Raw genomic sequence first — 13,835 nt, 5'->3', positions numbered from 1 at the left:
AGGTCTTCCTTGATGAACTTTCCCGGTGGAGGGAGTGGAACAGAAGATTTCATTGTAACCAAGTGATTTGGCGTGAGTGGCTCCAAACTTGTGGGATCGCTGATGTTATCGACAGTGAGTGGACGGTTATTTACAATGGACATAGCTTCATAAAAGAATGTTCTTAAGGAAGTATCGTCCAACCTCCCAGCACTGTTGGCAAGGACTGTGCTCAGTGCGCTTCTCATTGTCCTGATTTGGCGCTCCCAGACGCCTCCAGTGTGACTTGAGTGAGGTGTATTCATCTGGAAGTCACACTGATTGTCTGCCAGGTATGCAGCCACTCTTTCCTTATTGAGTTCTTTCATAGCCTTTGCCATTTTATTTTTCGCTCCCACGAAGTTAGTACCCTGGTCCGATCTAATGTGTCTAATGGATAGCAACAAAGCATCGTAAGGCATTGATAAACGCATCGGTCGTCATATCCTCCAACATCTCTATGTGCACTGCCCTGGAACAAAGACATGTGAAGAGGAGGTTTTTTTTCCTTATGACCTTGCTTGGTGTGGAAGGGACTGAAGCCGTCCATGCCACAGTAAGTGAACGGTGGTGTAGGATCAACGCGGTCACTCGGTAAGTCCGCCATCCGTTGCTCCTCTGGCGGTGCACGCACCCTCCTGCAATATACACACTGCCTGATGTGTTGGGCTACTACTATCCAGTAACCGTTGGCTCTTAGTCCATTGAGAGTTTGTCCTCTGCCTTGGTGTTGTATTTTGTCATGATGATGTGCAATGATGAGGTTTGTGACAGCGCCATCTTTAGGAAGGATTACTGGGTGTCTCAACTCAAGAGGCGCAGATGCCTTTCTCAGTCTTCCTCCCACTCTCATTATACCATCTGGGAGGAACGGGTCAAGCTGATAGAGTTGGTGGTTGCAAGGCAGCTTTCCTGATTTCTGGCTGAACATGTTCAACTCCTCTTGGAAGGCATCTTGTTGTGCAAGCTTAATAATAGTCAGTGCGGCTTGCCTTCTCTCTTCCACATTTAAAGGTTCTGTAGTCTTGATTCTCTTAGCCAATCGCTGGATACGAGCAATGACATTGACCGCTGTGGTCCATCTTGAGAACCTTGACTGGAGTCCTTGAATGTCAAACTGCCTTACAGCCTCAGTTTTCAGCACCTGTGTAATCCCCGATTTGAGTTGATGAGGTCGGCCACCTTGAGGCCTCTGGAGGCGTGGTCGGCGGGATTCTCTCCTGTGTCGACGTAGTGCCACTGTCTTGTGTCAGTGGTTTCTCGTATTCTCTGGACACGGTTCGCAACAAAGACATGAAACCTTCGTGCTTCATTGTTGATGTAGCCGAGAACCACTTGAGAATCTGTCCAGTAATATTCCTCATCAATCTTGAGCTCTAGCTCCACCCTTAACATGTTGCTCACGGCTGCTGAGGTTACTGCGGCAGTTAGCTCCAACCTTGGTATGGTGACTATTTTGGTTGGTGCGACTCTTGCTTTGCCCATGACCAAGGAGCAGTGCACTTTCTCTTTGCTCAACAACCTGATGTAAGAGCACTGGCCATATCCTTGACTGCTCGCATCAGAAAAATGATGCAGTTCAGCTCTCTGGACCTCACCAAAGCTATCAGTTATGAAGCATCTTGGAATCTCGATCTTCTCAAGGTTTTCCAAATCCTTCATCCAAGTCTCTCACCTTAGCTTCAAATCCCTGGGTAGTGGTTCGTCCCACCCCATACCTCTCTAACACATCTCCTGCAGCACTCTTTCCTTTAAGGATAAATGGAGCTAGAAACCCTAAAGGGTCGTATAAAGAGGCCACAATTGAGAGAATCCCTCATCATGTCGCTGATTTCTCATCAAGTGTCACCTTAAAGGAGAAGCTGTCGCTTTCAATGTTCCATCTTATACCTAGCACTCTTTGCACTGGTAAGTCATCATGGTTGAGATCAACATTTTATACCTCCACAGCGCGTTCTGCAATGTTAATCTAGTACCTCTCGGTTATTGGAAAGGAATTTGTGAAGGTGCAACTTTCCTTTAGCACACACAGCTTGGGTTGCCTTCAATGACACTTGTATACATTGTGATCTCGTTGATCTGCTCTGTACATGCGACATCTATTGCACGTCTGTCCGTCCTGGGAGAGGGATCCCTCCTCTGTGGCTCTTCCTGAGGTTTCTTCCGCATTTTTTTTTTCCCTGTTAAAAGGGCTTTTTTTTGGGGCAAGTTTTTCCTCACTTGAATCGAGGGTCGAAGGACAGAGGGTGTCGTCTCTGTACAGATTGTAAAGCCCTCTGAGACAAACTGTGATTTGTGAATTTGGGCTATACAAATAAAATTTGATTTGATTTGATTTGATTTGACTAACTCAATTGCCTCACCAACCGATTTCACGCTTATGGGGCCATCATCAACATAGAAATGCTTCCTGATGAGGCTAGCTGCAGAGGGGCACTCTCTCATTTTGACTAGCAAGGTGTTTCATGCCATAATTAGCGCAGCCAGGGGAAGATGATGCTCCAAACAGGTGCACCTTCATACGGTATTCTGTGGGTTCTAAGTTTGTATCCCCGTTTTCCCACCAGAGAAACTGCAAATAGTCTCTATCTTCTTTGCTGACATAAAACCTGTGGAACATTTTTTCCACATCGCACACAACTGCAATGGGATGTTTACGGAAACGGCACAGTACAGCTGTGAGACCATTTGTAAGATCGGGTCCTGTTAGCAGATGATCATTTAATAAGGTGCCTTCTTACTTTGCAGAGCAGTCGAAAACCACCCAAATCTTGTCTGGTTTCCTTGGGTGGTAAACCCCTTGATGTGGGATATACCAGATTTTCCCAGGCTCTGGTTGGGTGTCTACTTTCTCTGCATCCTCATCCTTGAAAACACCTTCCATAAACCTCACATAGTCGTTTTTGAACTGGATCTCTGTCCAGCTTCCTTTTGAGGTGCTTCAGCCAAACCAAACCCTTATTGTCTGGGAGGGGAGGACGTACCTTGAAGGGAAGAGGCATCTCAAGGTGACCATGCTCGTTTTGTTGGATTCCTCCCTTTAAAATCTGCAGGAAGCAAATATCCTCTTGAGATATGCTTTTGTCGCCTGATTTGGTGTCTGCAAAATCGGACTCAAGAGCCTTAATGACAGAAGATGGTGCTAAAGGTGGTAGCTCTCTGACAGATACTTGATGACAAAGACCAGTCACCTCTTTAGCAGTCACACGCTGTGGTGCGCTTCCCACAATGCTCCAACCGGGGTCAGTTTTAATGGCGAAGGGCTCATAGTCACCCCCAGTGCTGAACTTTCTTGGAATTAGCGCTCTGGCACAGTCATAGCCAATCAATAATCTGACACCACAGCCATTAATGGGGGCATCTCTTAGGCTATGCTGACAAGGTGTTTCCATTTGTTGGCTGTTTGACAAGTGGGGATATGTGCGCGGTCAAGAGGAATGAAGTCTCTCGTGTAGGCTGGAGGTAAATTGATGGAAATGTTTGAGGAGAGACCTCTGACTTTGAGATCACATACTCTTTGACTCTGCACAATTGAATCTTTCCCCATCATGGTGGAGAGCTTCAGCTTTACTGGCTCCATTGCTGCCTGTAGCTTTTCACACACCTCTTGATCAACAAATGTGTGACTGCTTTGTGTGTCCAGTAGGGCGTATGCTAGGGTTTCATTATCAGGAGCGTTAGGTGCTGAAATCCACACTGGCACAATCATAGATGTGCTCCCACCTTCTCCTCCGTTCACACAGCATGATAGTGAGGATGTACTTTCTTCAACTGCACTTTGCTTAGATTCTGCTGTGAAACGATCTTCATGCAATGGAGTTGGGTGACCTTTTCCCAGACATGCAAAACACAGCTTATGTTCATGTATACATTTTTTTCTTCTGCAGACATTTCTATTAGCCTTTTGCATGGAGTGGTTTTCTCCACAGCAAATACACATGCCTATGTTTGAGTTTTGTAGTGGTGTGCTCCATTTCTTTGATTTTTCAGCATCTTTCAACCGGATTTCATCGAGGTCTGATTTGGATGTGGAGCTCGATGAAACTGGGGCCTTCACATTTGTGGCAAACGTATTTGCTTTTGAGCGCTTCATCTCTCTTGTTGGTGTCTCTGCAGAGTGCCTTAAAGCATGTAAGGATGACACCGGATTACATGCAATACGTGCCTCTTTAGCGACGAATGAAGCAAACTCATGAAAGCTTGAATAGTCACAGCCTTGATCCAGCCGCTCTGTGACGTAGCGGTTCCACCTGGATGTCACCCATTCAGGAAGCTTCAGGAAACAATAGCAGTTATTTTCAAAGCATTCATTTTTATTATTTTATTTTTCTTGATGTTCAGAATCCCTTTAATTTCCTGTTTGTTGTGATTCAAACAGTAGCTTATGTTCTATCCATCAACTTCCTGAGGCATAATGATTGCACAGTCTAACCTGAGTGTCCGCTGAAACCTGTAGCTGCTGCAGGATGGAGAAGCACCGCCGCTCGCCGTAGCCTGCAGCTTGCTAAAGACAAATGTGACAATGGCTGTGTCCCAATTCAGGGGCTGCAGCCCTCGAAGGGCGCATTTAAAGGCCAATTCACAACGCCGCGTGAAGGGTGTCCCGATTGGAAGGCTCCTTCAAACGCAGCCCACAAATGCAGCCTGCACTTCCCTCTTTTCGGAGGACGCACCGAGGAAGCAAGAGAAAATGGCGACATCAAGTGGCACAGACATGACATTCAAATTTAAGTAATGGGTTTATACTCGGTTTTTAGTCTTTTGAACATCCAACGCCAGATATGTTAAACTTCAAGGGACTATAAAACCTCCAGATGTTAACTTTCAGTTAAAATACGTGACGCTGGTGATGCTGTGGTAAATATAGTTGTTATTCACCAATGGGTTCATGTTTATTTTGTGATGTTGATAATTTAATTTAGATGTACACGTTTGATAGATTTGAACCAGAACAGACTTTAGTGAGTCTCTTCATTCACAATCGTGACGTAAGGTATCCTCTATTTTTTAAATTACAGACTTTGAAATTTATGGACTTAGTGAAAGTTATAACAGCAACAATAATGTTTAAAGCAAGAAATAATGCGCTGCCTGAAAACATTCAAAACATGTTTCCAGATAGAGAAGGTAATTATCATCTAAGAGGAAAACTACATATTAAACAACCTTGTGTACGCACTGCTCTTAAAAGCATGTATCAGTCTGTGGGTCACTGTGGAAACCAGACGCAGCACCAGCTCTACACAGTTTAGAAACAGATACAAGAAAACAATTCTTGACAAATATAAAAATAAGGACCTCTAAACAACTCTATTTATTTTCTGTATGTATTTCTTCTATTATATTTCTGCTCCTTATATGAAACAATATGTATAATACAAATATAACTAACTGCAGTCACGGCTGGGTTGTGGATAATTGAATATGTTATGGTGGTATATGGGGAATTCATTTTGTATTTTATTTTTACTTTATTTTTTTGTGTTGTATTGTATTTTATGTTTAAGTTGTGAAGGGTCAGGACGAAAGCTTCCTGCTTCCTCCTGTTCCCTCTCGAACACATTTGTTCTGACATTTCATTTTGATGCCTACTTGTTGTTGTTGTTCGAGATAAAACCAAACAATAAACAATAAGGGTTCGGGCGGGGGGGCTACATCTGGTGGCCAACCAGGAAATGCTCCGGCGGCTGGACGTCCCTCTCCGGGGGACCCAGCCCCTGAACTGGGACACAGCTCACCCCAACTTCCGGTGTTGCCATGGTAACACATAGCCTTTAATATAATTAGATATAACAACTTATCATCGTTCCTCATTAAATGTTAAATCCAGTTCCACTTTAAAATTAGACTGGATCGGTACCGTCATTTAAAAGCACGTGATGAACCCGCGGCACCGATGACATCACGACCAATAGGAGGAACAGGGGAGGTCACGTGGTCAGAGACGCGGACAGGTTAATGAAGCAGCTGATGAAGGCTTGAAGCTGCGGTGAGTTCAGACTGACGTGTTGGGTCGGTGGTTCGGTGGTTCGGGGGTTCGGTGAGCTGTGAAGCTGCTCATCTTCATTCTCACCTGTTCATACCTCAAACTGTTGGACTGTGGGAGGGGGCGGGGCGGAGTGTCGGGACCGGACCGGACCGTGCAGGTGTGAAACAACACGTGTGTCGGTGGCTGTGTGAATACAGCGCTTCTGTGTTTTGACATCTTTGGGTATGAATCTAAAATGTGAGGAGCACTGTTCCTTCTGTTACAGGTGAGTGGAGGTCACAGGTGAGTGATGGAGGAGTCTCGGCTCATCGTGGAGGAGCTGCTGACGTTGTGTCTGCAGAGGATCACGGTGGAGGAGAAGGCCGTGGACACTGAGCAGGGTGAGACTGACTGATCCAGGAACAGTTCATGTCAGCAGCTCAACCTGTGAGATGGTTTCAGTTCATGTGGAGCTGCAGGACTCCTCCATGTTTCTCACTGTACACTTCCTGGTCTGAGGAGGTTGAGGATGTGATTTTCTTCTTCTCCTCTGACAGAGATGGTCGAAGTGGTGAAGAACTTTGAGACGGTCAGGAAGCGCTGGCTGCACGCCGAGCTGGACCTGAAGAGGTACAAAGAGCTGCTGGTGAAGTCTGACGTGGCCAAAGCTGCTCTGGAGGTCAAACTGAAACACGCTCGGAACCAGCTGGACGTGGAAATGAAGAAACGCTACAAGATTGAAGGAGACTACCAGTACCTGGTGAGTCCACTCAAACACCACTCCACCACCTTCCACCCTCAGGACAAACTTCAGCTCCACCACAGTGCAGACTCGGGATGTGTGAAGATGTCCTGTAGAGGGCGCCAGCAGCACTTCGTCACTGTGTTTGTTGCCTGTATGTCTGACAGCAGAGGCAGATGCAGCTCATGTGTGACATCCTGGTCCACGACAGTAAATCCAGCGCCTGTCTGAACGATGAGCAGAAGTCTCTGATGGCCACGTTTGAACACAAAGGAACAAACGTGACTCTGCACAGGAGCAACAAACGGTGAGGGACCAGTGTTGTTGTTGTTGTTGTTGTTATGATAAAATGACCGGTGTATAATTGTGTTGTTCCTTCAGGCTGTCTGTGATCGACGAGTCGTCCTTCCTCTCCGTCTGTCACTCTGACATCAGCTACGACCGCACTGATGACGACGTGGTGAATCAGGATTCATGACCTTAAAGGACCAGTCTGCCGCTTTTTCATGATTAATAATAATTTAATAATTCAAAGTTTTCATGTTGTTTCAGGATCTGGACACAACAGTCATCAAACCGCTGAGATCCCGAGTCAGAGAGAGGAGGGTGAGAACATGTTCCTTAGCAGACTGATGATGGAGCTCAGCAGTGAACAGTTTGAGTTCGGTCTCTCGTTCTGGTCGGTGTTTGCTGGACTTAGTAGTTATCATCCTGTGTGACTGTAAGATCTCAGCCATCAACTCCCTCAGTACAGTTTATTAAAGTTCTGACCAGAGAGGATGTTCTGGATCACTGGATGGACGGATGGATGGATGGATGGATGGATGGTTGGATGGATGGATGGTTGGGTGGATGGTTGGATGGATGGATGGTTGGGTGGATGGATGGTTGGATGGATGGTTGGGTGGATGGATGGTTGGATGGATGGTTGGGTGGATGGACGGATGGTTGGATGGTTGGATGGATGGATGGTTGGGTGGATGGATGGATGGACGGATGGTTGGGTGGATGGATGGTTGGATGGATGGTTGGGTGGATGGATGGACGGATGGTTGGTTGGGTGGATGGATGGATGGATGGTTGGGTGGATGGATGGACGGATGGTTGGTTGGGTGGATGGATGGATGGTTGGATGGATGGATGGTTGGGTGGGTGGAAGGATGGTTGGGTGGGTGGGTGGGTGGTTGGGTGGGGGGGTGGGTGGGTGGATGGATGGTTGGATGGTTGGATGGATGGGTGGTTGGGTGGATGTATGGATGGATGGTTGGGTGGGTGGATGGATGTATGGATGGATGGATGGTTGGGTGGGTGGATGGATGTGTGGATGGGTGGTTGGGTGGATGGATGGATGGGTGGATGGATGGATGGATGGATGGATGTATGAATGGGTGGGTGGGTGGATGGATGGATGGATGGTTGGGTGGGGGGGTGGATGGATGGATGGTTGGGTGGGGGGGTGGATGGGTGGTTGGGTGGATGGATGGATGGATGGTTGGGTGGGTGGATGGATGGATGGATGGTTGGGTGGGTGGATGGATGTATGGATGGATGGTTGGGTGGATGGATGGATGGATGGATGGTTGGGTGGATGGTTGGATGGATGGATGGATGGATGGTTGGGTGGATGGATGGATGGTTGGGTGGGTGGATGGATGTATGGATGGATGGTTGGGTGGATGGATGGATGGATGGATGGTTGGGTGGATGGATGGATGGTTGGGTGGATGGATGGATGGATGGATGGATGTATGAATGGGTGGGTGGGTGGATGGTTGGATGGATGGATGGGTGGTTGGGTGGATGGATGGATGGGTGGATGGTTGGATGGTTGGATGGATGGGTGGATGGATGGATGGTCCATTTTTTGGTTTGTTTGTCGATTCCTCGGGGAATAATCATGGATGTTGATGAATAAAATCAGGTGTATTTAGGTGGCTGAGAGAGAAAAGAAGGGGACTTCTGGGAGGTATAAAACTGACCCTGGTTCTGATGTTCTGTTGGTTCTGTGCAGCGCTCCTCGATGGGTCCGGCTGCTGGTGGGAAGCGAGGACGAGGCGGGAACGTTTCTGCAGAGCTGCTGGAGAGAAAAAGTGTTGACAAGGTGACACAGACGTGACGGACTGAAACCTGCTGTGTAAAAAGTGAAAACAGGTTAACTGTGAGTCTGTGTGAGTCAGGAGGTGGAGACCATCGTGACGGCATCACTGACGACACCTGAGACTGGAGGTCACATCCACATGGTGCTGGGAATCACACAGGAGACCCCCGAACACCCGACCTGGACCCTCAGCCAGGACGGAGGTGGAGGAGGAGGAGGAGGAGGAGGTGATTATATTTAAAGTGAGATGTGTGACTCAGATAAAGTTCAATGAACCAGTGTTGTTTTTGGCAACCATTTTAGCTTTAGTCTTAGTCTTTTGGACTAAAATGCTTATTAGTTTTAGTCATTTCTATATGTGATAGTTTTAGTCCTAGTTCAAGTCTTTTAACAAATTAATTTAGGTCAATAAGTATTGGAGAGTGCTGTTGGACAGAAACCTTTTATCTACATATTTCAACTTTTTTTCCAACATATTTAAATTTTTTTTTTTCATGAATTAATGCCCAACTTCATCATAAGAGTGTCACACATAAGTTGTGAAAATAGCAGATCTACAAGTTCAACATATTGTGAGCTTGTAGGTTGGCTATTTTCACCAATAATAAAGGAATGGTTTTAGACATACAAGGTTTATATCCTCTCGTCGTTTCCAACCACCAAGCCCCTTTGCTGACGCTGCCGCCGTGGTCCTGTGACGAGTGACCGCAGGTGTGTTGAGCAGAATGCGCGCTGCATGCCGGGTGGTGGGCGTGACCAAACAAGGACAGGATGCAGCAGCATTGCAGATACTTTTTAGGCTTTGATTGACAGATTACACGCACATTAAGCAGAAAGCAGAAAACCACCCACTAACATTTACGTCTGTTCTCGTCTCGTCAACGAAAACTCACACACGTCTCGTCATGTTTTAGTCATCAGAGCCATATTTATCTCGTCACCGTCTTGTTATCGTCATGAAAAAAAGGGGCGTCAACAAAATAATTTCATCATCGTCATCGTTGACGAAAACAACACTGCAGTGAACTGATGATTCGTCCTCTGCTCATCTTCTTGTGACCGGTCCTGATAACATCACTACAGCAGCAGCACTGATGCTGATTTCCTTTAATTCAGTTGACTGAAGTCCAAACGGACATTAAAGGTTGAGTGCTGATGGATTTGATCTACTGCTCCTCCACCAGCTCAGCATGTTCTGACGCTGCAGTGAGTCGGTCCCTGCTGGTTGTGTTGATCACTAACTCTGATTGTTTGTGTTGTTCAGATGAGACCTCGGTGTGGTTCCCCTGCGATGAGACGCTGCCGGAGCCTGAAACGAAGACGGAGAAGAGAGCTGAGAAAACCCTCAAACATGTTTTTATTTCCAAAACGGTACGAAGACGCAGAGAAAGTCTTCATCTTTGATCCTGGACAGAAAGTTTGATGATTAATGTCTCAGATGATGAATGCGAGTCCGTCAGAAGACTCTGCAGTTGTGTCGAGGACACTGGAGGATGTTCTCATTAGGAAGAATAATGTCTTTAATGCCGCAGCTCATCAGACGGTCGTCAGGTTTCACTCTGTGCTCTGCCTCCTGCAGGTGATCCGGCCCGAGACCTGCTCGCCGTGCGGGAAGAGGATCCGCTTTGGGAAGATGGCGGTGAAGTGCAGGAGCTGCCGCGTGGTCGCTCATCCAGAGTGCAAACAGAAGTTCGCTGGAGGCTGCTCAACCGCCACAACAGGAAGTTCAGCTCAACAGGTACCTCCAGAGCTCTCTGAGAGAACCAGAACAGAACCAGAAGCGTTGGTCCATAACAGAACAACAGTCAGTCTGGAACTGGACCAGAGCCAGTGCAGTCAGATTTGTGTTCACATGATGAAACTGAAGTCCTGAACCTGTTGTTGGTCCAGAACTCGTTGGACGGTTTTGCTCCGGTGGTCCATCCCAGAGTGCCTCAGCTGGTCGTCGAGTGTGTGACGGAGATCGAGAGGAGGGGCCTGGAGGAGGTGAGCAGCTGTCCGTCAATCACCTGATCTGATGACTCAGCGGGCTCCTGTAGCCAGGTGATGTGTGTGTGTGTGTGTGTGTCTGTGTGTCTGTGTGTCTGTCTGTCTGTCTGTCTGTGTGTGTGTGTGTTCAGAGAGGTCTGTACAGGGTCCCTGGAGGGGAGCGTCTGGTGAAGGATCTCAGAGAACGGTTCCTTCAGGGTAAAACTGGGCTGATGCTCAGTAAAGTCCAGGACGTCCACGTGGTTTGTGGTCTGCTCAAAGACTTCCTGAGGAACCTGAAGGAGCCGCTGGTCACCTTCAGACTGCACCGGACCTTCATGGAGGCTTCAGGTACGAAGGCTGGTGCTGCTCACACACAGGAAACACTCACTAGACTCCACATTATCACCTTTTCTCCACCTTTGTCTGTTGACACTGAACCAACAGCGCCGTCTTAGAGCCGCTCCAGTGTGTCAGGTCATCACGCCAGAACCAAGAGAGGCGTGATGGTGACGTATCTACCTACTGTTTATAATCATATAGATGCTGTTATAATGTGCTGTGGTTCTGACCCACCAAACATCCTGGAAAGTGACACTCTAAATGACATCAGCACATGACATCATCACATAATCACCATCAGTAAACAGAGGACCCTGCCTGACTCTCAGTCGCAGGGAGGGAGGCTGATCGTCACCGTGACAACAGTAACTACAACAACACAACACTGAAGGAGACAAACACCTGAGTTATAATCACCTCCATTCAGCTGAGGGAGCTGCTGGCTGACAGACAGAAGAGTCAGTAGGACAGACAGGAGGACGACAGACACTTCTCCATGTACAACTGCAGTACTTTTTCCTCATTCCATCATCACCACGTTACTGCTGTTTGGTTCTGTAACGTTGCTACAGACTGAACTAGGGCATTAATGACTTCAGATTTTTTCAAGTCGACTTATCCGTCAATAAAGTCGATTGATGCAGCATCACATTGACACAGCGGAGGAACACCTCCATACATGGGATGTTTGTCTGGCCCACAGCCGGAGAGTTTTAAAACCAGGAAACAGCTGATCACAGCAGTCAGTCCATCACTTCATCCGAACGGTCGCTACTTTCAAATTAAAAGCCCCCCGCTAAGAACCCAGTTCTAAAATCCAATGGGATGCAATGTAAAGCTCTTATTTTGAAGACAAATTCGTTGTCACTGTTCACTGCCCAAAAAAAAAACCACGACTTGTCGACCACTCTCAGGGGTCGTCGACTTGCGCCACTGACGTCAACGAATCAGCTTTTCTGTTAATGCTCTACTGTGACCACCATCAGACTGAACACCATCAGACTGAACACCATCAGACTGTGAACACCATCAGACTGTGACCACCATCAGACTGAACACCATCAGACTGTGAACACCATCAGACTGTGAACACCATCAGACTGAACACCATCAGACTGTGACCACCATCAGACTGAACACCATCAGACTGAACACCATCAGACTGTGAACACCATCAGACTGTGACCACCATCAGACTGAACACCATCAGACTGTGACCACCATCAGACTGAACACCATCAGACTGAACACCATCAGACTGTGACCACCATCAGACTGAACACCATCAGACTGAACACCATCAGACTGTGAACACCATCAGACTGTGAACACCATCAGACTGAACACCATCAGACTGTGACCACCATCAGACTGAACACCATCAGACTGTGAACACCATCAGACTGAACACCATCAGACTGAACACCATCAGACTGTGAACACCATCAGACTGAACACCATCAGACTGAACACCATCAGACTGTGAACACCATCAGACTGAACACCATCAGACTGTGAACACCATCAGACTGAACACCATCAGACTGTGAACACCATCAGACTGAACACCATCAGACTGTGAACACCATCAGACTGAACACCATCAGACTGTGAACACCATCAGACTGAACACCATCAGACTGTGAACACCATCAGACTGAACACCATCAGACTGAACACCATCAGAGCCGCAGAGAAACCGTTCCTCCTCTCCACATCTGTAACTTTCACACAGACGGTGATGCAGAGAAACGGCTCATGATTCCTAAACTGACAGTCCGGATAACATCTGTCTGTGTGTGTGTGTGTGCGTGTGTGTGTGCGTGTGCGTGTGTCAGAGCTAACTGATGACGACAACAGCACTGCTGTCTTGTATAGGACCATCTCAGAGCTGCCGCCGGCCAACAGAGACACTCTGGCTTTCCTCATGCTGCACCTGCACAGGTAAGCTTCCATCCTATTGGTCGTCCTGAGTCTACAGGAGGAGGAGATGAGCTGGACGAGACCAGGCGGCAGCAGCAGGGGGCGGAGCCATAAAGCTGCAATCAAGTAGGACAGTTTCCCAGCAGCCTTCAGTCTGTACAGGAAGTCACAGAAACAGTCACTTCCTGTCAGATGTGATTGATTGAAATGTGATCAGACACATTGATCAGTGTTCAGTTGTTCATTCTGACACCACAGACTGTTAAAACTCATCACTTCTCACATAAATCAGCTTCAGATCAGTTTATGATCGTGTGAGCAGACCCGTCCGTCTCACACTACATTAATACATCGATACATTAAAGTCAAACACACGAGACAGTAGTTTCATTATTGATCCGTCACATATTGATACTGTTCTCCTCTGAATCCTCACATCACACTGACCACAAGCTTGACTGTTGTTAAATCTTTTACAGATTTAAATGAGTCACATGTTAATAATTATTAATCGTTCTGTTTATAATCTAATGTGAGATATTTAGTCTTCTGTTGACACAATAAACCTTCAACATCAAAATCTCTCCAACTCAGCAGAAATAAGTTTGTATAAAACGTCATATAGTTGAGTCAACGTCTGAACCAATAAGCTGTTGGATCAGGAGACAGCCAGGCGTTTCCCATCATGCCATGGGGTCCTGCAGTCTGTCGGACACAAATCTAACCAGCATGCGTTGTGTGGCGATCGCTGCTGATCGATTCTGCGCCGGACTGGC

At 47.1% G+C, this 13,835-nt stretch overlaps 2 protein-coding genes across 2 annotated transcripts in view; both read left to right on the top strand.

Moving 5' to 3' along the window:
• The first annotated feature begins 5,818 nt into the window (after positions 1 to 5,818).
• Positions 5,819 to 13,163, top strand: LOC311250267 (rac GTPase-activating protein 1). Its single transcript, XM_084341864.1, has 13 exons — positions 5,819 to 6,007; positions 6,273 to 6,387; positions 6,544 to 6,746; positions 6,896 to 7,035; positions 7,110 to 7,188; positions 7,281 to 7,334; positions 8,740 to 8,829; positions 8,906 to 9,050; positions 10,091 to 10,197; positions 10,406 to 10,564; positions 10,717 to 10,812; positions 10,947 to 11,145; positions 12,975 to 13,163. The coding sequence occupies exons 2-13, from the start codon at positions 6,297 to 6,299 to the stop codon at positions 13,082 to 13,084; spliced, it is 1,473 nt and encodes a 490-aa protein (XP_084197990.1). The 5' UTR covers positions 5,819 to 6,007; positions 6,273 to 6,296; the 3' UTR covers positions 13,085 to 13,163.
• A 586-nt stretch (positions 13,164 to 13,749) lies between these two features.
• The window catches only part of minpp1b (multiple inositol-polyphosphate phosphatase 1b), a gene marked incomplete at its 5' end in the record, with an annotated part of 3,171 nt that continues 3,085 nt past the window's right edge, over positions 13,750 to 13,835 (top strand). Inside the window, one exon of the mRNA XM_084341729.1 lies at positions 13,750 to 13,833. Within this exon, the coding sequence (XP_084197855.1) occupies positions 13,750 to 13,833 (84 nt within the window). The remainder of the gene's footprint in view (positions 13,834 to 13,835) is intronic.

Source organism: Pagrus pagrus (assembly GCF_965226575.1).
Source record: "Pagrus pagrus genome assembly, chromosome: 21".
Lineage (NCBI taxonomy): Eukaryota > Metazoa > Chordata > Actinopteri > Spariformes > Sparidae > Pagrus > Pagrus pagrus.
Note: the sequence above shows the minus strand (reverse complement) of the source record. Positions and strands in the feature narration are given on the sequence as shown.